Source organism: Littorina saxatilis, linkage group LG2 (genome assembly GCF_037325665.1).
Source record: "Littorina saxatilis isolate snail1 linkage group LG2, US_GU_Lsax_2.0, whole genome shotgun sequence".
In the NCBI taxonomy this organism is placed as follows: domain Eukaryota; kingdom Metazoa; phylum Mollusca; class Gastropoda; order Littorinimorpha; family Littorinidae; genus Littorina; species Littorina saxatilis.
Window position 1 is genome coordinate 37,068,817 of NC_090246.1, and position 26,916 is coordinate 37,095,732.

General features: G+C 41.1%; 1 protein-coding gene across 1 annotated transcript in view; it reads left to right on the plus strand.

The window, feature by feature from the left end:
- LOC138958897 (synaptotagmin-17-like) overlaps positions 1–18,659 on the plus strand; it is a 59,009-nt gene extending 40,350 nt beyond the window's left edge. Inside the window, exons 3-4 of the mRNA XM_070330218.1 lie at positions 1,515–1,635; positions 12,439–18,659. Coding sequence (XP_070186319.1) covers positions 1,515–1,635; positions 12,439–12,791 — 474 coding nt within the window. The 3' untranslated portion in view covers positions 12,792–18,659. The remainder of the gene's footprint in view (positions 1–1,514; positions 1,636–12,438) is intronic.
- Positions 18,660–26,916: the final 8,257 nt, after the last annotated feature.

Here is a 26,916-nt window from a genome sequence, read left to right on the forward strand (position 1 = left end):
ATAATAACGCCAGTTTATTTTTTTCGCGTCCAAACTCTGAGTAGCCTTGTCAACGACAGTCGAGTCACGAAGTACACATTATCTACGTCATCAAAAGCCATAGCAACCAAGCTGAAGATGACACTTAAGTGGACAAGTGGGAGGACAGGTAAAAGTCACGATAACACACTTTGACGGGCAATCTTCAGCTTTTATTTTCTTTTGTCCGATTAATCCGACAAGCCTGTATGGTTTGGATCAAAACTTGTCACCTGAAGATTGTACTAGAAAAGTCTTCCACCTGTGACTATGACGGTTGAAAACGTTTCTTCCATCGAATAGTTCTGACAAGGTTTGGGTCCGTAAAGGTCAGCATCAAGTGCAGCCATCCACTTTAAGGTCATAAGGGCGATAGAGACCAGTTGGTTTTTTTAGTTCTGAGAAACTAGTGCGTTTAGAACCGACATTTCCAGACTTGATGTGGTCAGAGCCTTTATGTTTTGTATTATTAATTGGAAAAGTGATCGTAGTTTATTTAAGAACTTGGTTATAATGGGTCCCCTCGTCTTCCCACGTTGTTGTTTTTTGGTTGTGTGTGTGTGGGGGGGTGCGTGTGTGTTTGTGTGTGTGTGTGAGTGTGTGTGTGTGTGAGTGTGTGTGTGTGTGTGTGTGAGTGTGTGGATGTGTGTGTGTGGATGTGTGGATGTGTGTGTGTGTGTGTGTGTGTGTGTGTGTGTGTGTGTGTGTGTTGGGAGTGGGAGGGGTGGAAAGGAGGTGTCCTGACCACGATTAACTTTCTACCGGAAACGTCTTCTTCGCGACGCTTTCGCTGAAATCATTGCTGTTTTGTGACATATACAACCGTACAATACACTATTGTGTCAAGAGACACATCCAAAAAGAATGGAAAACTAGTATTGCCACTATCGCCATAAGATTTCTCGCCCGATGAAGCCGACAGGACCTTGGACTGTGGGATCGAACCCTATCAACTCAAGGTGAAGAGATAAGTCCATCATGGCACCATCACTGACAGCGCGTGGCCCCTCTGGTCCGATTAAGTCACACGACTGTGGTTTGGGGGTCGAATCTTGTCAGCTTTAGGAGGTTTTCTCCGGAAATGCTTTCCAGACACCAGCCCGGGCTCTGATCACGACAAAGATCTTAGTCAGTGGCGTGCCCTTTTCGACCTTGCGATTTGCCCTTGAACAACCTTGACAGTTTTAGGGCTTTTATAATGTTAGGAACTGTTGTGGTGAAACGATCGAGTGCCTTTGGACGATCTTGACATTTTTGGAATTGTTATGATATAAAGAAGTCTCCTTTAATTTTGTAACATCGTTATGTGCATGTATTTCGATCATGTTAATAGTTGTTTTTTGGGGTTTTTGCGTGATAATTATGTCTATTTCTTTTGCGATAATGCTGCCCAAATAAAAATGTCCATGTTTATGTAAAAATGAAAATGGACCTTAAAGTTTTCTTATCTTATCTTATCTTATAATGACCAAAACGTTTCTTCTGTTTTGTTTCAGGAACGGCAAGACCTCGGGGAGTGTCTGTTATCCCTGAACTACTTGCCCAGCGCCGGACGACTCAACGTGGACATCATTAAAGCCAAGCAGCTCTTGCAGACCGACATGGTAGGCGGATCAGGTGAGAAATTTATGCTGTATCTCTTGCCTCTGGTATGGTTTAATCCTGTTTTGTCCACTCGTAGTTTGTCCATTACGCAGAGACTCACAGAAACACACACACTCACGAATAAACAATATAAACTCTGGTGGCGTTAATAAAAACACAACAGCACAGGAACAAAACAACAAAAATACAAGAAAAACAAACATATGCAAGCATACAGAGAGGCATAGACACATAAATATGCACGCACAAAGACACAGAAACACACACACACACACACACACACACACACACACACACACACACACACACACACACACACACACACAAACACACACACACACACACATTTTTCATTTTTCATTTTCATTTTCATTTTCATTACTTTATTGTCCCATCGCTGGGAAATTCGAGTCGCTTCCTCCAAGTGGAAAGCTAGCAGCAACGGACACACACACACACACACACACGTACACACGTACACACATAACACACCACACAACACACACACACACACACACACACACACACACACACACACATATAATACTGTAACACACACACTATTTGGCAAGAGAGGTATTCTGAAAGAATGGAGCATAGTTCATTGTTGTCTAGATTTATCTCGAATTCCAGTCAATCCTTTTGATGTTTTACGATTTAAAGTCAATCGCTATAACGCATTCTCTCACCAAAGTATTGTGAAAGCAAGAAAGATAAAACAAATATAAAAAAAAGACCTTGGAATCAGAGGTTAATGGCTTCCAGCATTCCCTCGGATGCAAGTCAATCTTTTTTGATCTCTTATAAGTTGTACAAAACAGTTTTTGCCGTCCTTGCAAAAGCGGAGGTCAATCGTTAGTAAAGCTCTCTCTGATAGGATCGAAACCTCTTTTGATATTGCCAAAAGCCATGGTGGTCGATTTTTGTCCGACCCTTTGGTAAAAGTCAATCTTCATGATTGGCGGAAAATTCGATTTGCTGCTGCGGCAGTCAATCGTATAAAAGTGTACGCTGTGGTTCAGGAAGAACTCTTTTGAATCATGCTTGAACTGTAGACAAGGATGCTTTCAAAGCCTTTTTTCAGGAGACCCCCCCCCCCCCCTCCCCCCCCCCCCCCCTTCTCCCGCCTGAAACTCTTTTTGATTTTAGAAAATCGCAAGTGTCAGCATCAATACCAACGGTCAATGATTTTAAATGTTATTGCCTGAGGTGTACTCTGAGCTGTACTGATTTCTTAGGCTTGTTCTCCTCTTTTTTGAGGGCCCAAAAATTAAATTAAATCTTTTGGTGTTAGAAGATTGTATGTGTCAGCATCATGACCAAAAGTCAATAATTTTAAAGTATTTCAAGAATCTAACTGAAGGAAAATATATGTCGAAATGTTAATGTTTTAACGATTTCTTTGCTTCACTCACACGATGTGTTCTTTGATGAACAAAAATAAACTAATTAAAATGTCGATATCTATCAAGAATGTTTTTGGGAAAGATCAATTCTCTGACGAAAGGGGACAATGTAATCTATAATGTCAAGAAGCTGCATCAAACTTTCCTCTGGGAAATTAAATTCTGTCATTGCTCATTTGTTAGCAAATATGTAAAGAACTTACTATTTGGTGTCGTTGGTTTGTAATCTAACAGGACTGATGTCGTACGTTGTTGGAACGTTTGTTATTGACAAAACAATACATTCACAGATCATATTTCGACCCAACGGTCTTTTAAGTGAACAGACAAACAAATATTCACACAAAACTTATCTTGATAGTTCTATCAGTTTACGTCCACTCGTCAGGAAGCCGAGCGAATGAATCATTCCAACAACCTACCTTTCTTGTTTTTTGATTCTGAATTTTGGAACGTTGGCAGTCTCTTTGTTTTTGGATTTGATGTCGTACGTGTTTTTTGTTAAGCAGTGCGTGTGTGTGTGTGTGTGTGTGTGTGTGTGTGTGTGTGTGTGTGTGTGTGTGTGTGTGTGTGTGTGTGTGTGTGTGTGTGTGTGTGGGTGTGTGTGCGTGCGCGTGTGTGTGTGTGTTCTCACTCTGCTGATGTAACAAAGTTGTGCTCAAATTGATTGCTTGAAATAGCTATTTGATTTATGGCTTGGACTGGTCACTTCTGGAACAACTCCGCGCTCTAAATTTTAAACCCGGAGCGGATGACATTTAGCGATTCAAAACATTATATATTCCAAAAAATAAAAACCGACTGATGTTGTTGCTGTTTTTACTGTTCTTGTTTGTTTGTGTTTCTTCGTTGCATTATCATATAACATATACTGTTCTTGTTTGTTTGTGTTTCTTCTTTGCATTATTATATTACATATACTGTTCTTGTTTGTTTGTGTTTCTTCGTTGCATTATTATATTACATATACTGTTCTTGTTTGTTTGTGTTTTTTCGTTGCATTATTATATTACATATACTGTTCTTGTTTGTTTGTGTTTCTTCGTTGCATTATTATATAACATATACTGTTCTTGTTTGTTTGTGTTTCTTCTTTGCATTATTATATAACATATACTGTTCTTGTTTGTTTGTGTTTTTTCGTTGCATTATTATATTACATATACTGTTCTTGTTTGTTTGTGTTTTTTCGTTGCATTATTATATTACATATACTGTTCTTGTTTGTTTGTGTTTTTTCGTTGCATTATTATATTACATATACTGTTCTTGAAGGTAACTGAAGTGACAAACAACATGACGTAGGCAGACTTGAAAAAATGAATTAAGTCCTTGACAATTTCTTTGATTTTCTGCCAATTTGTTCTCTGGGTTTGAACTCACGGAGACTTTTTTTTCTCATCGTAAATCTAACCTCCATTACTGGCCATAAATAGAAAGGCTAGACTTGAGCACCAACTGCAGCATATCACCGTACTGTCTGTTTTAGTCAATGGATGATGCAGGAACAAATACAATTCTTTGCAGTAGGTAATGGATCTTGAAGGAAGTCGTTTGCTGCGGCTAGCTGATCTGCATTTTCTCCCCCCTCCCCCCTCCCTACCACTGCCCGGTTTGATCATTTTGTTTGGATCATACCTCGTATACACGTACCTTAACAGCTAGTGCACGTGTTTCTTATTGTTATATGAGTATTTGGCGAAGTCTTTGCGCGCACGATATAATAATAATGATAATAATGATAATAATAATAATGAGGATATTTATATGGCGCAAATCCTAAGAAAGTTCTAAGCGCCTCACAAAAACATACATAAATAAAGTATTCTGTACACAATTCCAAATCAAATAATAATACACCTCGAAATATACGTATATATTTTGCAAAGTTTTAACCTACATAATTCCAGGTCAAATAATCAAACACAATATGTAAGTTTGACCAGAGATATTACGGCTCACGTGTAGCAGTGATTATTTACTTACATCACTACCCATGCAGGAGCTAATATCATAGTGTCTGTAATTCGGTCACCATTTTTATGTTACATGCATGCGACCGCTTGCTCAGATGATAGTAATAATCAGGGTATGCACATACACAAATCCTACTGTATTTCTGAGCGCATTAGCGGTAAAATACGAAATAAGTTCACTTTGATCGAAAATTAGGGCGTGACAGTGCCGCCTCAACTTTTACCAAAAGCCGGATATGACGTCATCAACGATATTTATCGAAGAAAGGAAAAATGTGGTCTGGGATATCATCTAGAAGAATTTGTTTGTAATATTTCATGAAGATCGATCTTGTAGTTTTCTCGGAATCGCTCTGGATAGACGGACGCACACAAAATACATACACACATACTCCATCACCCTCGTCTCGATTCCCAGTCTATGTTAAAACTTGTAGTCACAACTTGACTAAATGTAAAAACAAATGAACGAAGAAAGAGTGACAATCAGAAAACAAGCACTGAAGACGAAGAGTCGCCCTCAAACAAAGACGTGAAACAACGAAATCAATGATAATTAACTTCCAAGCAAAGGATGAGGAATCCAAGACCAGCTTCGTCACAGACAAAACTGAGCAGCCAATCACCGACGGCCGTCAATGAAGACGTCTGTATATCTATTCACTTCGTTTCTTTATTTGGTGTTTAACGTCGTTTTCAACCACGAAGGTTATATCGCGACGGGGAAAGGGGGGAGATGGGATAGAGCCACTTGTCAATTGTTTCTTGTTCACAAAAGCACCAATCAAAAATTGCTCCAGGGGCCTGCAACGCAGCACAATATATTACCTTACTGGGAGAATGCAAGTTTCCAGCACAAAGGACTTAACATTTCTTACATACTGCTTGACTAAAATCCTTACAAAAATTGACCACATTCCACACAAGAAATACTCAACAAGGGTAAAAGGAGAAACAGAATCCGTTAGTCGCCTCTTACGACATGCTGGGGAGCATCGGGTAAATTCTTCCCCCTAACCCGCGGGGGGTATTCACTTCGTGACTGAAGGAGACAAGAAGGAAGTTCTCTCGACGATATGCAATACCGCGCGGCCTATTGCGAGAACACGATACCTGCCTCCGTAGCTCCTTTTGTAGCAGCACATGTGATTCCTTGCACTCTTGTGTTCAGAATTGACCTGTTGGTCAGGGCAGGGTATCGTATGATTAACTCCCTTTGCACTGTTCTCAGGTACGGACCGGTTGCAACATATCCTTTCTCTTGTGTTCAGAATTGACCTGTTGGACATGGCATGGTATCGAATCATTAACTCCCTTTGAGCTTATCTCAGGTACTACTGAGCCCTTGCAAAAATAATATCCTCTCACAATCACGCCATCGCACCTGGGGCTCCTCATCTTTGACATTCATACAAATGTAACACGCAGCAGGCTGCGATAATGAAACACAGCACAAAATAAAGCATGGGAGTTTTTTTTCTGAATCAATTCATAGCTGTGTTTAAAAAAAAAAGCAATTCATGGCTGGATACCATGTCTCTGGCTGGAAATCGTAGACACCTTTGGTCTTGCATTGAGTAAGCAAACAGGTTTCAAAGTGCGCATGACACGTCCTTGGCTTTGTTTGTGGAAACTAATAAGGCTACGCCGCTTGATTGTTATTACAGTCAACCCTCTGTATAACGACCGCAAAAGCGACCGACCAAAAATGGTCGTTCTAGACAGGTGGTCGGTATGTAAAAGTGAATCGAAGAGAATAAACAATTGTCAGGTTTTTTTGTTAGCTGGTCGTAGTGGACATGTGGTCGTTATGTTATGTTATATGAAGTCTTATATCGCGCGCGTATCTCCAGACTCGGACTCAAGGCTGGCAGGGATCTATTTATGCCGTGTGAGATGGAGTTTTTTACACAATACATCACGCATTCACATCGACCAGCAGATCGCAGCCATTTCGGCGCATATCCTACTTTTCACGGCCTATTATTCCAAGTCACACGGGTATTTTGTTGGACTTTTTTTTTTATCTATGCCTATACAATTTTGCCAGGAAAGACCCTTTTGTCAATCGTGGGATCTTTAACGTGCACACCCCAATGTAGTGTACACGAAGGGACCTCGGTTTTTTGTCTCATCCGAAACACTAGCACTTGAACCCACCACCTAGGTTAGGAAAGGGGGGAGAAAATTGCTAACGCCCTGACCCAGGGTCGAACTCGCAACCTCTCGCTTCCGAGTGCGTTACCACTCGGCCACCCAGTCCACATAGAGAGGTGGTCGCAGAAGCAGGTTCTACCGTAGTAAAAACTGCCAGATACTGATCAAACTTATCACCATATGGTACGAGCACTAAAATGTTCCGTCTTGGAACAAAGACGGATCAAGCACAGGCGAGAGCATGGTAGTAGAAGACTGGTGGAGGGGACACTGCTAGATTTTATTTAATTATTCCTTTTGTTGTTGTATGATTCAAACTTATTCTTTTAAATCAAAATGGATTTTGTTGCGTGGTGCCAAGTAGACACACCGAGAGAGACAGAGAGAAAGAGAGAGACAGAGACACAGAGACAGAGACCGACAGACAGACAGATAGAGGGAGAAACAGACATACAGACAGAGTGAGTATGATAAGGAGTATGTAAGGATCAGAACAATTACCATAAAATGAGAGAGAGACAGAGACACAGAGAGAGAAATAGAAAGAGAGAGAGAGAGACAGGAAGACAGACAGAGACAGAAAGAGAGAGAGACAGAGAAAAGGGGGGAGGAGACAGATGAAGAGATTGAGACAGAAAGAAAGTGAGGGACAGAGAATGACACTAAGACAGAGAGAGAGAGAGAGAGACAGTGAAAAAGGCGCAGACACAGAAAGAACAAGGAAGAAAAGGGGTGGCGGTGGTGGTAGGGGGCGCATTTAGAGAGAGAGATGGCATTGAGTGAGAGAGAGAGAGAGAGAGACAGTGAAAAAGGCGCAGACACAGAAAGAACAAGGAAGAAAAGGGGTGGCGGTGGTGGTAGGGGGCGCATTTAGAGAGAGAGATGGCATTGAGTGAGAGAGAGAGAGAGAGTGAGAGAGAGACGGACAGAGACAGACAGACAGAGAGAGAGAGAGAGACAGAGACAGACAGACAGACAGAGACAGAGACAGAGAGGCAGAGGCAGAGACAGAGACAGAGAGAGAGAGAGAGAGAGAGAGGGAAAGAGACCAGAGAGACGGACGTTGCAATACCACCGCGCAGTTGCTTTCCAATACATTCGATGTCTTTGACATGGGAAGCTAAATATTGATCGGAAGAGGAGAACTATTGATCTGAGGTTTGCTTTGTCTTCTTTCTCTACTCCGCGGTCGTGTCGCCGGAACCCCCTCCTTCCCTCCTCCTGATTTCTATGGCAACAATGACGTCATTCGGTGGCCAGTTTCCTGCTGAAAGGAGAGGTTGGAGTGAGGGGGGGTGCTAGGTAACAACGGCCGTGACAGGAAGGTCAGAGTCAGGAACACGGTTTGGACCCTGTCCGTTCAACTCTCGCGTGTCCAATAAATAAATTGAAAGATAAAGTGGAAGAATAAGATGGTCGCAATAAAACAGGTTTTATTGCGATTCTGTTTTGGGGGTTGTTGTTGTGCAAGTTCAGTTGTTTGTTACGTTTCTCCGCAGGCTCTCTCGCTCTCTCTCTCTCTCTCTCTCTCTCTCTCTCTCTCTAACCACCTGCTTCGAGTAACACTACACTGGTGGCACGACTTGTCACCAGCAGACGACAGACCATTACGGCGTCGTCATGGATGTCTTGTTGCCATGGGAACGACGGCAAGGGCACACAATATAAGGCTTTTAAACCTTGATTTGTCATAACTTAACACACCTTTCCCAACCTCCCGCAGTCCTTTACGGTCTAACTGCATTGTTTTCCAATAAACATGCTGTTTGTGGTTTCAAACACAGTGCCTAATTTTACAATGCTGAATAAAATTACAATAAAATTAAAAGAATGTGAGGTAGAGCCGATTTTTTAAAACTCCGAACTGTGTGTGTGTGTGTGTGTGTGTGTGTGCGTGCGTGCGTGCGTTCGTGCGTGCGTGCGTGCGTGAGTGTGTGTGTGTGTGTGCGTGCGTGTGTGTCAGGGCCTCACATCCACGTCGGACATCGGACATATGAGGATATTTTTTTCAAATGTCCTATACATTTTTCATGCAAGAGGACAAATGTCCTATTGTTTTTGTCACAAAGTGGTCAATGTCCGATTATTCTATCATTTGATCCGGACATCGTCAGTACTGCTCAATTTACAATAGTTTGAATGCTAATTTATCGATGTATTGCGAAGCGATGTGTAGCAGACGAAATTAGACACTTTGTGCCTCTAGTACCAAAGAGTTTCCAAGGCTCGCAACTCGGAATGCTCGAAGCCAGTTGAGAGTTGCCTCCCTTCGCGCTTTCCCCGAAAATAACAAACATGCCGCCTAAACGAAAACTGATCCCAGAAAAGGAACAGAAGAAATTACACTTCAAGTCCCTTCCCTCATCATCTGTCAGTAGCACGGAAACTGAGCTTCCTCCAGCCCCAGAGCAGTTAGAGCCCGATCGCCCAGGTGAGAATGTCGATCACGATAGTCAAACATCGGAGCCGAAGAAAGACACTACCCCCTCCCTCACCCCCACACGTAACTTCGTCTCAAGCTTGATGCGTGTGTACCTGGAGGGGCCAAAGGATGACATTCACAAGTCACAGTGGGTGGTGAAGGTTGTTGAAAAGTGGACATCCACGAGGAAGCGAATGCTCTTTAAATAGCAAAAGAAAGGAACCAGCACAGTAGTTGAAGTTCAGAGACAGAAACACTGCACTGACTCGATGTAATTTATTTTATATTTTCTGTTACCTTTTTGCCAAGAAAAGTATTTTTGTTCTTTTACCCTCGTGCCAAGAAACTAGTCAAGTTTAATTATATTTACGTTTTGTTACGGGAAAAAAATGTCCTATTAATTTGTTTTTGTTCAGGACAAATGTCCTATCACTTTTACATTGGCCAGGACATTTGTCCTATGCTACCTCTCAGGGATGTGAGGCCCTGGTGTGTGTGTGTGTGCGCGCGTGCGTGCGTGCGTGCGTGCGTGCGTGTTTAAGTGAGTGTGTGTGTGTTTTTGAAAACAATAGACCATAATTATCCTTGGGCCTAGATCAGACCATAAGCAGTATATTATCCCTCAAGCCAGATGGCTAAGTAGCGCGTGCAGTCAGCAACACTGCTTACAAGTGTCCAACCAATTCGCGTGTCTGGTCCTTTCTGCGACGTCTAATGGCCCCTAAGCAAGTGTTGTTGCTTAGATGGTGGCATTTCTTTCAAAACGGGGTATGAGTGAGTGGGGGGGGGGGGGGGTGGTGCGGGGACGGAGGCGGGGGGTGGGGTGGTGGTGTTGGCAGACAGTCTCTGTAGTGTGCACGTGCACTAAGTGACATTGGTTATTCTTGCTCTTATTCTTATTATTGTTTTCTTGTCCTTTATCAGACTTGCTTGACATTTCTGCATGTCTGAATGTCTGTCTGTCTGTTTGTCTCAGAATCTGTCATTTAAGACATACAGGCTCACGCACAGACAAAGAAATACAGACCTGTACAAGCACCGAAACACACACATAGTAATATAGACAAGTGTATGAACACACATACATACATTCAGAGAGAGAGAGAGAAAGAGGGAGAGAGAGAGAAAGAGGGAGAGACAGACAGACAGACAGACAGACAGAGACAGACAGAGAGATACAGAGACAGAGAGAGAGAGAGACAGACACACAGACACACAGAAAGACAGAGACAGGCAGACAGACAGACAAACAGACAGAGACTCAATTCACACACACACTGTCTACCCTGTAGCCCCATGTAGAAATGGCAGGTGCACTTTGTAACACTGCCTATTATCTCACAACTTCGTGATTGGTCCGTTCGGTAGACTAATTGCGTTTTGATGCCAGACATGTCTGCGACTGTGACGTCATATATGGCCGGCCCCTTTGCAAGGTTTTGCTTACATTGTGACAGTTCTTTTATGAAAGAGAGAGTTCGCCTCTGGCACGAAAACAAGCATTTGCGTCATAACAGACCTATAGGCTTATAGCCTCCAGACACAAATGGGTTGTTTTGTTTTTCTTCCCTGTTTTTTTCTCTTCCTTCGCTACTAACTACGTCTGATAAGCAGAAGTGACCGCGTGTCGGCAAGGTCAACTTGTTCATTTTTAACCATCCCTCGCACTCATTGTTAAACCAAAACAAATACCTCTTGCCGTCGGGAGATCGTAGCGACCGTTCTAAACCATACTGATTTAAGTTATTTTTCTGTTGATGGCTTTCTTATCATTTGTTTGTTTTTACAGAACTCCAAGCGCAATTACTGAGAAGTGTCCCCGGTTTTTCTGACACATGTCCATTGTTCCTAATTGTTCCCCTTCTTCTTCTTCTTCTTCTGCGTTCGTGGGCTGAAACTCCCACGTACACTCGTGGGTTTTTTTTGCACGAGTGGAATTTTACTACGTGTATGGCCGTTTTTTACCCCGCCATTTAGGCAGCCATACGCCGTTTTCGGAGGAAGCATGCTGGGTATTTTCGTGTTTCTATAACCCACCGAACTCTGACATGGATTACAGGATCTTTTTCGTGCGTACTTGGTCTTGTGCTTGCGTGTACACACGGGGGTGTTCGGACACCGAGGAGAGTCTACACACAAAGTTGACTCTGAGAAATAAATCTCTCGCCGAACGTGGGGACGAACCCACGCTGACAGCGGCCAACTGGATACAAATCCAGCGCGCTACCGACTGAGCTACATCCCCGCCCTAATTGTTCCCCCGATTGTGATATACACGTTCCAGACTCTTACATTTTTTCATGACCCTTCAATCTATTTTGCTATTGGGAACCAGGCCCTATTACATACAGATACTTGTTTGGCTTCAGTTTGTCAGACATAATTATTTCCAATTTGTTCTTCGTTCTATGTTTGTTTCAGACCTTCTTACTTTTTCACGTCCTTTCAACCTTTCAACATGTGGCTATTCGGGATCAGATCCTCGTAAACGAAACTTGCATGTCTTCAGTTTGTCAGACATATTTTCCCTTTTTTTCTTTTAAATGTTCTCCTTTTTTCTCAGTAGCCTATTTTTCATGTATGTATAAGTATGTTTGCTTATGGATGTATATTTGTCCATGTTCTTAAGACGTCATTTGTTGAAAATTGGACTGATTTATTTGTAAATATCTATCCCCCCCCCCCCACCCCCACCTTCCCTACCAAGCCATTGTAAAGCGCTTCGAGCTGTAGAGAAGCACTATATACACATTTTCTATTATCATTATCATGATATTATTATGTTTATTTCATGGCATGTTCTCAGTTTGTCAGACATAGTATTTAAATGTTCTCCTTGTTATGTTTGTTTCAGACCCGTACATCAAGATCACACTGGTGCACTTCGAGAAGCCCATCAAGACAAAGAAGACGTCCATCAAGAAGAACACCATCGACCCGGTCTTCAACGAGTCTCTTTCCTTCAACGTCACCCCCCAGCAGCTGGACTACACCTCCCTCGTACTCAGCGTGTGGGACCACAACTCCAAGAGCAAGGACGACTTCGTGGGACGCATCGTCCTGGGACGATACGGGACGGGGCCTCACGAGTTCACGCACTGGAACAGAATGCTGCAGAGTCAGCGTTCCCCGGTAGCGCAGTGGCACTCGCTTCGCAGCAGGCAGGACTGTGATCAGGTCTCGCCCGCGTCTATCGCTGTCCCTTAATTGACAAGGAGTTTGGGTTGCGTTTGAAGATGGATTGTTTAGTAGTTTTAGATGGTGGTGATGACTGTCGGGGTGGTGGAGGTGAGTCGAAGTGACGTTCTTGGTGAATGCCTTTGCAGAGTTGGTGATGTGTTGGCGAAGAAGCGGAGATGTTTGTGGGTTCTACAAGTCAGTCGTTGAGAACGACTCAAAGCCTTCACGTCGATCAGAGGGTAGTGGTTGGTGCTTGAGATGAGATGCAGACTGGACGAGCTGTTGGCGTTTCGTAAGTTGCCGATGACATTTTTTTTGTCAGCGAGTCGAGAACTCTGTAGAATGCACTCGATTTTGAGAAAAAAAATCCACGAAATGACTGGATTTTGAGCGGGGGAAGAAACTCACAAAACTTACTGTGTTTTGATGTACAAAGTTGATTAATCTTCTTGAGACAGCTGATGAAAACAAATGATATAACGCTTAATGGACAGAAGTCTGCAAATTCTGCGGAATACTACTGAACGATACACACGATGTGATAAAACTGATACATGTGCTGTGTATCTATACAGATGCTTTGGAAGAGATGATATTCACTTTCTGTCGTGTTTCTCAACTGGAATTGTATACAGATGATCAGAACACGATAAGAATGACTCCTTGTACTGATTAAGAAAGGGAAAATATGGTTTTATGTAAGGCTGATAGTGGCAATGATCATTATAATCAAACAGTGAACCGAAAGCTAATTAGGGCACCTGTTGTTTGCCATCTTGGACGAAATGGCCATGACAAGGACCTTGCTGGTTTGAAGACTGTTAATGTTTGATTCTGATGCAATGTACATCGTACTGCGAAGAAGAAGTGCAACAGACAGGTTGGAATATGAAGATGGTCGCTAACAAGTCTACAGAGAGGAAAGTTCAGCAAGAATGAACATTGAAGATTGTTATTTTGTATTTTTGTTGAGCAAGGACTTCCCTGCTTCATGTGATTTGACGTCAAGATATTGCCATGTTCAATGCTTTGTGTGTTTTTTATAGTTAATTATATTACACGTATGTAACTTAATTTTGTGGGGTAAGATTTCTAAAGGAAAACAATGGAGACACGGCATGTACAGACAACAGAATCAGATGCTCTTATTTGTATATTTTCATAATGTATTTGATACCATTAGCATTGCTTTGTCATATTTGTATATTTTCATAATGTATTTGTAACCATTCTGACGTCTTCTATATTTTGATAATGTATTTGTAACCATTTGCATGTCTTTGATAACCGTAGAAGTAGGGCCAACATGTCATATACCTCATTTTAACGTTAATGAATGTTATTGCATTGCATTTCCCAACAAAATCCACCTTTCTCTAAATGACTTGATATACACACTATGTTGCTTTCGTGTGTGTAAAAAGAAGAAACCATACAGAACTGGCGATTCCATTCCAAAAGCCCTACGCTAAGTATATAATGTCTAAGGACCGAAATACACCATACAGTTATTTCGTATGCAACTGGTCGAATTGGACATTGAACATGTTGTCATGTGACCATCTTCGATACTGCCACGCTGTAATGCGAACGCATTCTATCAAACGAGTACAGCTACTCTGAATGGTGCGTTTCTCTCAGTGACTGTGTGGAAATGAAATCGTTTCAAATTCCTTTCTAGGTTATGTGCAAATATTGATTAGATGCATAAAACGTCACAGGTTGTGTAATCAGTCTACTGTATTTGGCGACTTATTGCACATCACTAGTTGCTTATAAGAAAAAAAATGGTATGGTGTAATTTGATCCTGTAAACGATGCAGCCAGCTTTCACATTTTTACATGAACAGAATGACAACTTCATTCAAGTTTCGAAAAGTTCAATAGTGTTAAGAATATTTGTTTCAGTTTCCAATCAGGCAGTAAAGTTACAATATCCTATAATCAAATCCAAGACAGAAAATGGCATTACAATGAATCGAACTATTTACCTATTGTACTTAACTGTTAGCTCACGCTTATAATTTAATCAAGTGATTGCAAAAGAATACAAAATCAAGCGTCAGCACAATGTAATTCAATTGTGATATGAACAATGAATTGTTTAACACTGTTGAAAAGCCGCAAATTGATAGAATTGAATACTTCAATTTACCATATGTAATCACTACTGCAGAGAGAGAGAGAGAGAGAGAGAGAGAGAGAGAGAGAGAGAGAGAGAGAGAGAGAGAGAGAGAGAGAGAGAGAGAGAGAGAGAGAACGAGAGAGCGAGAGAGAGAGACACACACACAATGGCTGTGAAGGGCTGCTTTACCATTCTTACAGAAAAGCGAGACAATGAAAGAGAGAAGGAGAAAGAGAAAGAGGGAGGGATAGAGAAAGAAAGAGAGAGGCAGAGAGAGAGAGAGAGAGAGAGAGGGAGGGGGACAAACAGAGAGCAAGAAAGACAGGGAGAGAGACACAGAGAGAGATGTTTGTAAAAAAAGAAATCCCAACCTACCAGCCTTCAAAACTGACTCTTTTTTGCAAGTAGCCTCCATGGCATGGAAACATGATTTTGCTTTCAATCCGTTATGCATTCTATCGCCTGTGATGCCGTCGACTTAACCTCTTGTGCTGATCATGTTTAGTTGGCTTTCATTAATACCTTGTCCCGGATTTCTTGGTCAGTACTTTTTCATAACTCATTTGCTCACTCAAATGTGTCATTATTTACTTGTGTTATTTATTTGCTGTTGTTTTCTACTGTCTGTTTCTTGCGACTTATTCGCCGAAACTGATAAATATAAGAAGAAGAAGTAAGTCGCGTAAGGCGAAAATACAACATTTAGTCAAGCTGTCGAACTCACAGAATGAAACTGAACGCAATGCAATTTTTCAGCAAGACCGTATACTCGTAGCATCGTCAGTCGACCGCTCGTTGCAAAGGCAGTGAAATTGACAAGAAGAGCGGGGTAGTAGTTGCGCTGAGAAGGATAGCACGCTTTTCTGTACCTCTCTTCGTTTTAACTTTCTGAGCGTGTTTTTAATCCAAACATATCATATCTATATGTTTTTGGAATCAGAAACCGACAAGGAATAAGATGAAAGTGTTTTTAAATTGATTTCGAAAATTTAATTTTGATCATAATTTTTATATTTTTAATTTTCAGAGCTTGGTTTTAATCCAAATATAACATATTTATATGTTTTTGGAATCAGACAATGATGAAGAATAAGATGAACGTAAATTTGGATCGTTTTATAAAAAAATAATTTTAATTACAATTTTCAGATTTTTAATGACCAAAGTCATAAATTAATTTTTAAGCCTCCAAGCTGAAATGCAATACCAAAGTCCGGCCTTTGTCGAAGATTGCGTGGCCAAAATTTCAATCAATTTTATTGAAAAATGAGGGTGTGACAGTGCCGCCTCAACTTTTACAAAATGCCGGATATGACGTCATCAAAGACATTTATCGAAAAACTGGAAAAAAAAGTCAGGGGATATCATACCCAGGAACTCTCATGAAAAATTTCATAAAGATCGGTCCAGTAGTTTACTCTGAATCGCTCTACACACACACACACACACACACACACACACACACACACACACACACACACATACACCACGACCCTCGTCTCGATTCCCCCCTCTATGTTAAAACATTTAGTCAAAACTTGACTAAATGTAATTAAAAAGGATCGGTTTTGGTATGCTTTGATTTCAGTCCCATCCCCTAAATTCGGGGTCGATGTTCTAAATGACTGTATGTTTTGTTTGAATGATGTCCTTGGTTCAAAGATGTGTTTTTTGTGTGTCATTATGTATGTCTTTGTTGGGGAAGATGTCGCTCACCCTTATTACAATATGTGTCTTTGTTGAAATTGGTTCCGTTGCTTATTAAATGAGTCTTTGTGATAATTGATTTCTTGCCTGTTGTACTTGACTAAGTTGTTAAACTTCTCCTTGACACAGAATGTATTCTTATTATTTTAAAATTGATGTCCTTGTCGTTTTGGCATGCCCGTATTACAGTATCTGTCCTTGTCACAGCAGATGTCATTGTTACTAAAATTGTCCTTTGTCTCAGAATTGTCCCTTTCACAATAGCCGTCACGATATAACCTTCGTGGTTGAAAACGACGTTAAACACCAAATAAAGAAAGAAAGATGTCACAATAGTTATCCTTGTTGAATTGGTGTCCATTGATATATATAGTGTCTGTGTCACAGTAAGTTAGTGTTCTTGTCATTACAAACGTTTCTGTCAAATTGCTTGTCTGTTTCAGAGCAGATGTTCATGATAATTATAGACGAATTCTGAAAATAACTGTCGGGTTTGTATAGGTTGCGAAAGAGTGAATACCCTTGCTTTTACTCGGACAAACATTAGAGGGGCCAATCACTAGCGAGGGGTGTGTCGGAAACACGCGGACAGGAGCACGTGTGAATTTATTTGTCAGAGAAAAGGCAAGGGTATTCACTCTTTCACATTCCATACAATGCCGAAAGAGTTATTTCTGAAAATTCGTCTATTGTGAGCGTTCTTGTTTGTCACAGTAGGCATCCGTATTATTACAGATATGTGTGTCAACAGAATGTAACTTGTTGTAATGAGTGTCCTTGATCTTGTCACACTATAATGTCCATGACACACTGTAGGCATCCGTATTATTTTATGTTATTATACATGTTGATCACAGTAGGGTTTCTTGTCATAGTGAGTATATCTCGATCATCGGAGCCGCCCCAGCTGTGGCTTGCAACTGTTCGTTGTTGATCCTGGCTTGAAAATATGTCAATACTGACTGATAATAATGACAGCTGGAAGCTTACAAAGTGTCAGCGAAGTTCATACAAGTTGATTTATTACAACGCTGACTTTGTCATGAACTTTGTGTTAAATCGGACTGGATATATAGTTTTGTATGTTTTCACTTTTGTATTCTATGCTAACTTAATATTTCTGTCCCCAGAACTAGCGTCTATTTGGGACAGGACGTGGATATATGCTAGGAAAGTTTGGCTCGACAGTTTGTGATATATGTTATCGTTTCAATTCTTGCCTGCGGGGGAGTTTTTGCTTACTTGATGATGATTGCCGTGTGTAAATATTGAAACGTTTTGTGGTAGTTTCTTTGTTGATATAGAGGGACAAGTACAGATTAGGTTTGGGAAGGCGGAGGCCCAGACAGTTTGTTTGAGAAGTGCCACACAGTGTTCAGTATCTGTGGTTTTCATCAGAACACTTCGATTTCATTTTGAAAGAATAGAAGGAGCGGTTTCATTGGTTTCCAGTTTTGTACGTTTTCTTTCCAATTCGCATTTTCTGTTAGATTTCTCTTTTTTTCTTTGTGTGGTAATTTGATTTGATTTTAAGTCACAAGATGCTGTTATTTTGAATAATTTGTGTGTGTGTTTAATGTCGTTTGCAAAAGTGTAAACACGGGGAAATTGGTGTGTATTTATCGCGATGGTAGAAGTTGGTCACAGTATTTTGATGTACTCGTTTTGATGCTGTATTGTGTAGATGTACACACTGCAAAATAATAGGGATCCATAATTATTGTGCATACGGTTTTAAACTATATCAGGATACTTCGCATATTTATTGAAACGTGTACAAATGTACATACATCCATACAATAACCCCACGAGCTGTTGTACATATAGGCGTACCTGCTGAAAAGGGGCAGTGTGATTTTCAGTGGTATATATATATATATATACATGTATCAGTGTTTGATATTGTGTATTGGTACGTTTTTTGGCCGTCGGTGATTCCCTTAAGCTTTTGTGTTACTGTGTATCTACTGCGGGTTGGTCCATTGAAGGCATACAGTACCCTCTCTTGTTTCCCTTCAAGTGGTTTGTATATGATTACTCAGGGGCGGATCCAGGGGGGGGGGGGGGGGTTCCGGGGTTTCCGACCCCCCCCCCCCCCAGCCTAAAAATAAAATAAAATAAATAAATAAATAAATTTGAAAACAAAGAAAAACTGATGGCTCAGATTGCTCCATTTTCCTTGATTTTTATCAAAAATGTTCCGGGGGGCATGCCCCCGGAGCCCCCAAGGAGCCGGCCTTTTTCTTCTAAGTGACGGTTTTGGAAAGTGGTTGGGTAATTTGCTTGCTCATGTTGCTCCAGATCGGTCAATTGTCCTTGTTTTGATCCAAATTTGTCTTCTTAAATTTACTTTTTGGGAAGGTGTATAAGGGAAAGTTTCGTGGCTCAGATTGCACCAGATTTCTTCATTTTCCTTGTTTTTATCAGCATTTTCCGGGGGGAGGGGGGGGGAGAGAGGCATCATGCCCCCTGACGCCCTTGGGAGGTTCGAACGCTTCGCGTCCTCAACTGGACGCTTTGCGTCGTCGAACATAATTATCCCTAAAAGAAATTTGGACCCCCCCCCCCCTTAAAAATGATGTGATCCGCCCCTGATTATCCTTGTATTAACTCAGTGTTGTATTTATACGTACAGTGCCCTCTCTGATTTCTTTTCCTGCTGTGGGCTGTATGTAATTGTCACTTTATTTATCTAACGTAGTGTTTACGTACAGTTTACCCTTTTAGTTGTTTTTTGTGCTTTTTGTTGTTGTGTGCTTTGATTTGTACATTATTATCCCTTTATTTACCTTCTGTTTAATATATCTTCTAGTTCTGTTTCGTGTGGTCTGTGTGTAATAGCTCTTTACTTTACCTCGGGATGCGTTTACGTATAAAGTTCCTTTTATTTCATTTCCTGTGGTTTGTATATATATATATTACTACCAGCTTATTTTCCTGGTGTTTCGTTTGACGTATACAATACCCCTTTTACTTTTGGTTATTTTTGTTGTTTGTATGTATTGTATGTACAGTCACGTAATGTTTATGTACATAATGTAATAAGTGTAAAATCCTGCATCCCGGCCCAGTCTGTCGTTGTATTGTTATTGTTGTACATACAAAAAAATAAAAAATCTGCAACTGTTGTGCACTCGGTAGCATATTGGTAATACACCAACAGCCTACGTATGTTTTCTCAGTGATGCCAAAAAATAATGAAGAGTCTGTCATTTTGTTTGTTAGAAGTTTTGTGCTGTCATGGTTTTGTCATTTCCCCTCCAGATGAGAATATATATTTTGTAGCTATTATTTTCGATGACAAAAAAGCCTGCTTACACAATAAAGTAAAGTATAAGTTGATTACGTTGTGTCAAGTTGATTGTGAGTGTGTGTTCGTGTTCGTGTTCGTGTTAGTGTGTGTGTGTGTGTGTGTGAATACGAATAATAATAATAATAATAATAATAATGTGTGTGTGCGTTTTAGTGTGTGTGTGTGTGTTTTAGTGTGTATGTGTTTTAGTGTGTGTGTTTTTTTTAGTGTGTGTGTGTGTGTTTGTATGTGTGTGTGTGTGTTTTAGTGTGTGTGTGTGTGTGTGTGAGTGTGTGTGTATGTGTGTGTGTTTTAGTGTGTGTGTGTGTGTGTGTGTGTGCGTGTGTGTGTGTGTGTTTTAGTGTGTGTGTGTGCGTGTGTGTGTGTGAGTGTGTGTGTGTGTGTGTGTGTGTGTGTGTGTTTTAGTGTGTGTGTGTGCGTGTTTTAGTGTGTGTGTGTGTGTCACGTGTGTGTGTGTCACGTGTGTGTGGGTGTGTTTTAGTGTGTGTGTGTGTGTGTGTGTGTGTGTGTGTGTGTGTGTGTGTGTGTAATCTCCTCAAAATCTCTCCCTACACCAGGGGCCTAACAGACGATGTTGGGAAATAACTCTGTCAGGTTTGTATGGGTTGTGAAAAAGTGAATACCCTTGCTTTTTCAGGGATAAATAAATGTACACGTGCTCCTGTCAACGTGTTTCAGACACATCCCTCGCTAGTGATTGGCCCCTTCAATGTTTGAGGAAGTAAAAGCAAAGGTATTCACTATTTTACAACCCATGTCACAGAGTTATTTTCGGATTTTTTTCTACAGCTGTATCTCATAAAACCGTCGACTCAATGTAATACAATAGGCTAAGGGTACAGTCCTTCTCCCGTTAGCCATCATGCACACCTGAGAAACCAAGGGAATATTGTGGAATTATTCAATTAAATGAAGATGGGTGCAGAATGGAACAGACTAAGATCATCACGTACACTGCACCGGATCTGCTCTGCCTTGCAGTAGCCTACTCGTGACAAGTTTAACGTTCTGCAGTGGAACCCCCCTTTTACCCCCTCCCCCCTCCCAATTTAAGACTCCCTCCTTTTTCTTAAGACTTTTTGTTCATAACCGCTGTGAATTAAACCCGGCCCAGTTTCAGACTCCCTCCTTTTAAAGACCTGATTTTCTCAGATTTATTTAGGTCTTAAAAGGGGGGTTCCATTGTATTTGGACACATACCGAAACTAAATCAACCGCCTGGACTCTATCTCTCAAGATGGAACCATCTTTTTGCTGAATAACTTGGGCGGATTGACACCGGTGTTAACTGTATGATCAATTCAACAGCATAAATTGCACAGTCAGTGCCCAAAAAGGCAACCATGCTGTTGATTTTGGGTGCGTGTCCAAGCAGAAGGATGTTCTTATCCCATATGTGAACAGCTCAGATCATGGGTAATTTTAACACCTTCACATTTAAATGCTTATTTTATAGCCATCCATTGAATTGAGAAGAAAACAAAGCATACTAAACTGCTAAGCATGAATCAAACAATAAGAAAATAAAAAGAACCAACAGCATCGTTTTGTATATGTGGGTAGTAAACACGTTTTATTTACAAAACACGGCGGAAAATGGCGACAAATTTGTTGCACAGCGACAGGTCACTTTCTTCAACCAAGGCCAGTACTTTCATACATGACAAAGGAAAGCAAATATGGCCTGAATAATAAAGTTATAGTGTTTCTTTGCGTGTCTGAGTGATAAACTGTTTTAACCAACTATCTTCTGAAACGTAATTGCACTCAGCAGATTTGTCTTCCGCTCATAACTTTCGTGTCACACGGTCTTTGCGACAAACAGATAGATCGCATTCTCGCAGAAAATCATTGACAACACAGACCAGTCATTTTTAGCATTGCATTTGGGAAGGGCTACTATTATAGTGTGTTTTAAGAAAGAAAAACATTACAGTATCGGCAGAACACGACCAAATGAGTTTTCGTGTCACAGCGTTATGGGCGTGAGATTGTGTTCTCACACTGTAGCAAAATCATTGACAACACAGACAAGTCAGTTTTAGCATAGACATTGGGAAAGGCTACTATTATAGTGTGTTTTAGGAAAGAAAAACATTATAGTATCAGCAGAACACGACCAAATCATGACAAATGAGTTTGCGTTTTGGGCGTTATGGGCGTTTTTTCACACTGCAGATCATATCTCAAAAACTACGGAGTGGATCTTTATGAAATTTGATATGGATATTTTTGACTGGATTTTCTCATAGAAGGTTTTTTCGTTTATTGATAGGACAGTTTGATGACGTCATATTTTACCGTTTGCCAAAAGGTCGAGGCAGCACTTTCACAGTTACAGTTTTTCATCAATTTGATCGAATTTCTTATCACACAATCTCAGATCTAGGCCGGATTATGGGATTGCATTTCAGTTTGGTCACTTAAAGTTTTGTTATTGAAATGTTTGTTCGAAATATGTCATTTTTTCAAATTTTTAAAAACTAATATTTGAAACAAAAAATTTATATTGGTGTATTTCCTATTGCGTCCTGTATCTAAAACTATATAGTTTTGTTGTTTTGTATTGATAATTATGCTTAAAAATGAAGAAAACCGATAAATAACCACTATCTTTATTTATGAAAAAAGACACTTAAAAACAACTTCTATCTATTCCTTACCATTTTCTGATTCCAAATATATATAGTTTCATGGTGTTTGACGTTGAAAATAGGCTAAAACTTAACAAACTCGGATCGTTGAATGGAAATTATACTTCCAAGCTCCGTGCAGCTGACAACATGATAAAAACACGTCATTTCAAGTGTGGAACACGCTCATGACGTCATACTGAAAGGTGATGAATTATGGCTTCACCTTGCATGTTTCATTTCAAACATGGTAACATTTTTAAAGGGGTTTCTTTCTCAGATTTCTGTTTGCCCCTGTCTGTCTCTCTATGTCTCCGTCTGTCTGACTGATTCAATTAAATGTGTAATTACTTAGTTTTGCAAAAGTCAAACTAAGTAGGATATACCTAATTGATTCAGGTCTCTAAATTCTTAATGTAAAATTGTGAGTTTTATTCAAAACAAATTTAATTGGTGTTTTAAACTCAATAATGGGGCATGCTGTGATGAGTAGAAGAATGTGTGCTTACGAGCAGAAAAAGCCCATCAAAGTCAAGAATCGTGTTTTTCTTTTTCTATTTTCACCTTGTAGCTTCATACAGACACTAAGCAACAGTGTAGTTCCACTTCCAGTGCAATATCTTGTACTTTAATTTTGACCATCTGTGTAACACTTTATTGACCCATGATCTGAGCTGTTCACATATGTAAAAGCCGGGGCATATCTGTGCTGGTTGACCCTTGTTTGTTTGTTTGTTTGTTTGCTTAACGCCCAGCCGACGGCCACGAAGGGCCATATCAGGGCGGTGCTGCTTTGACATATATAACGTGCGCCACACACAAGACAGAAGTCGCAGCACAGGCTTCATGTCTCACCCAGTCACATTATTCTGACACCGGACCAACCAGACCTAGCACTAACCCCATTATGCCAGACGCCAGGCGGAGCAGCCACTAGATTGCCAATTTTAAAGTCTTAGCTAGGTATGACCCGGCCGGGGTTCGAACCCACGACCTCCCGATCACGGGGCGGACGCCTTGCCACTAGGCCAGGTGGTTGACCCTGTGACGGGCGCAGTGGCGTGGTGGTAAGACGTCGGCCTCCTAATCGGGGGGTCGGGAGTTCGAATCCCAGTCGCTGCCGCCTGGTGGGTTAAGAGTGGAGACTTTTCCGCTCTCCCAGGTCAACTTATGTGCATACCTGCTAGTGACTTAACCCCCTTCGTGTGTACACGCAAGCACAAGACCAAGTGCGCACGGAAAAGATCCTGTATTCCATGTCAGAGTTCGGTGGGTTATGGAAACACGAAAATACCCAGCATGCCTACTCAACGAAAGCGGAATGAAGCTGACTATGCTCGCAGAGTATAGTGTGGGGAACCCAAATGGGCAAACGAGCTCACACGTAACCAGAAAATTCTGGAACGCTGAAGAAGAAGAAGAAGACTCTGTGACGAGATGGACGGTACAGTCGAACCTGTCTGAAGAGACCACCCAAGGGACTGAGCAAAAGTGGTCTCTTTATGCAGGTGGTCTTTATGGACAGGTGATTTTTATAGTCGGAATAACCGTCGGGGATCCTTTGGGGTGGTCTTAATCGGGCAGGTGGCGGCACGGTCTTAAAGGACAGGTGGTCTCCGGGGCAGGTTCCACGGTACTTTTAATAACGTACAGTAGGGTGGGAGGTGGGTTGGCGGGCAGGGAAACAGACCTGAAGGGGGCAGAAAGCGGCAACATAGACTCAAAACAATACATGTATTATCAAGTATATCAAGTTATGCAATCATGCAACCTCTCAGTCCTCTTTGGCCGAAGACACACCCATCCGGCCCGACTACTCTCTCTCTCTCTCTCCCTCTTTCTCTCTCCCTCCCTCTTCTTCGTCCTTTTGTTTTTCATTTCCGAGGTCCGGACATGACATCGACAGACGAGGGTGGAAGATACCTGACCCCGAGGCAGAAAGCAAGGCTGATGATCACGCTGCCTGCGTCACGCACTATCATTATGTCTCGAATCGTGTCATTTTGGGCGAATCGTGCTGTTATTATAGTGGGGTATTTTGTACTGGTTTTGACATTTTGGCGAATCGTGGTGTCATTACAGTGGCGTACCGATGTTACGCTGTCATTACAGCGAACTGCATCTCATATATATAGCAGCCTACGCTTTTGTGTATGATTGCAGTGTTTTCAAGAGTGGTTGACACAGCGGGTTGACCTGATTTCAGTGTATTCTGTGTTTCATATTATGTTATGATGTTCATCTCGCACTAATTTAATCGCAGCTACTGACTACCTCTTGCAGAGTGTGGCCGTAATTGCAGTAATTCGAACCAACACTGCACACACACACACACACACACCTCGCCATCTGCCTTCGGCCAAAAGATAAAACGGTACAGTGTCATCATAATCTGAGATCTCCAGCCAACACACACACACACACACGCATACAAAAACATAAACACATGTATATATATAAATACACACAGGCACGCGCCGCAACCCCCCTCCCCGAAAATAAGTATACATATATGAAATTTAAAAAAATAAAATATGAAAATAAAAAACCCAGCTACAACAAACAACAACCGAGTTCAAATGGTCATTTAATATTTTACTTTCTGTAGCATCAGTCATCAACACCGAGAAGGGCTGATCAGACAGAACTTAGTTACAGACAAGGATTGTATACGGCTCTGATGCTTTCCGTTTTCATTTCCGACAAAAGACATAAAGATTACAGGGAGAGACAAGACAGGGAACACACACTCAAGACATCATTCCTTTAAGGCAGCACGAAAGATGGTTATTTCACAAAGTTGTGGTACCATGCACTGTTTTGCAACATCATATCGTCTTTTATATCATTTCAGCGGTTCCTTCACCAAAACGTCAAAGGGAAAAGTTTTAAATGAATGTCCCAAACATGCCGTTAAGGCCGTCAAGATTGTCTTGGGTGTTTGAGAGCATGTCGTCAAAGATGCGTTATTCTTTCTCTTGTTGGTATTTGTATTCATCACCTCAGATGTGTCCACTGTTTTAGCCGCGTTACGGGCATCCTTCCAATAATTAACAGCCTCAGTGGCTGCTTCCTGTACGCGAGTAATTTAACAGATTGACATGGCGTTGCTTAAGAAATTATTTTAGCAAGAAATTGCCACTCTGCACAGTGTTATAAAAAATAAAATAAAATTGTTGGCGTGAGTCTAAGTGGAAGGATGCTCCTAACCATAGTGACATCTTGGGCAGATCTGAGACGGTCTGCACAATTGCCTACATGAGAAGGTTATAGTACCAAAATAAATACTGCTCTGTTGCAGAGAAAAGGCAACATTACCGGTACCGCAATTGCAGATTTTGACTATTCATTACATATTGTTCTGACTTTCTACCGAGTGTTGCATAGGCCCTACATATAGGCGTCTCGTGGCAGCAGGACTATGTGCACTCACAGTTTGGCACCAGGACAATGTGTTTGGCTGTTTTCTCATGGTACAGGATATCGTTTCAGCTATGAATTTGTATGACACCAGTAGCTCAGTTGATACAGCACTGGCCATGTGATCATCGGGTCACAGGTTCAAATTCTGGCTGGGACAAACACGGGTCAACAATATGTGATGTCTCACAGATGGTATCGAAGTCATACCTCCTGTGTTATCACTGTGGCACGTAAATTACCTCGGTTGTTATGCCAGAAGTGCAAATTGTTGATTACACGTATATAAGCAAACAAATTGATAGCGCGAATCTTGGAGCTGCTACTTTTTCACTGAGAGGAAGTGACCTGAAATTTCTCAGCAATTCCATAATGAAGAAATGACAAAGAAAACATTCTGAGCAATTCCATAATGAAGTAATGACAATGTACAAAAAAAATCTTTAAAAAATGAGCAGATCATTTGATATCTTTTTGAGTTATTTCATTCAATATGGATACGAGCATGGTATTGTTAAGTACGGTTATCTTTTCAGTTGGTAATCATATGCAATGGCCTGCCCCTTTCAAGACCCACTTACACACACACACACAGAGCCTCCGAATTATCAACCTTGCTTTTTGAGATTTTTTGTTCATGACCTTTGTACTGTACATTTTTCTCAATTGTGACCCTCCACCACGAAATGAGTCGCATGTCACCTTTGCATTATTTTCATATTTTTACATTTTCCTAAAGAGTTTTTTATGCTCTATCCAGTGGTGAAACCCGTTTTAGAAAAGAGCAAAAACTGTTTGAGTTATAAGCCTGTGACTAAGGTGACCCTCACACTGTTACCAGACACTCCCCGGACTTATATTAAGTCTAGCGCAGAACCGCGCGAGGTGACATGCGACTCATTTCGTGGTGGAGGGTCACAATTGACGATGTTCGGAAATAAGTCGGGTTTGTAT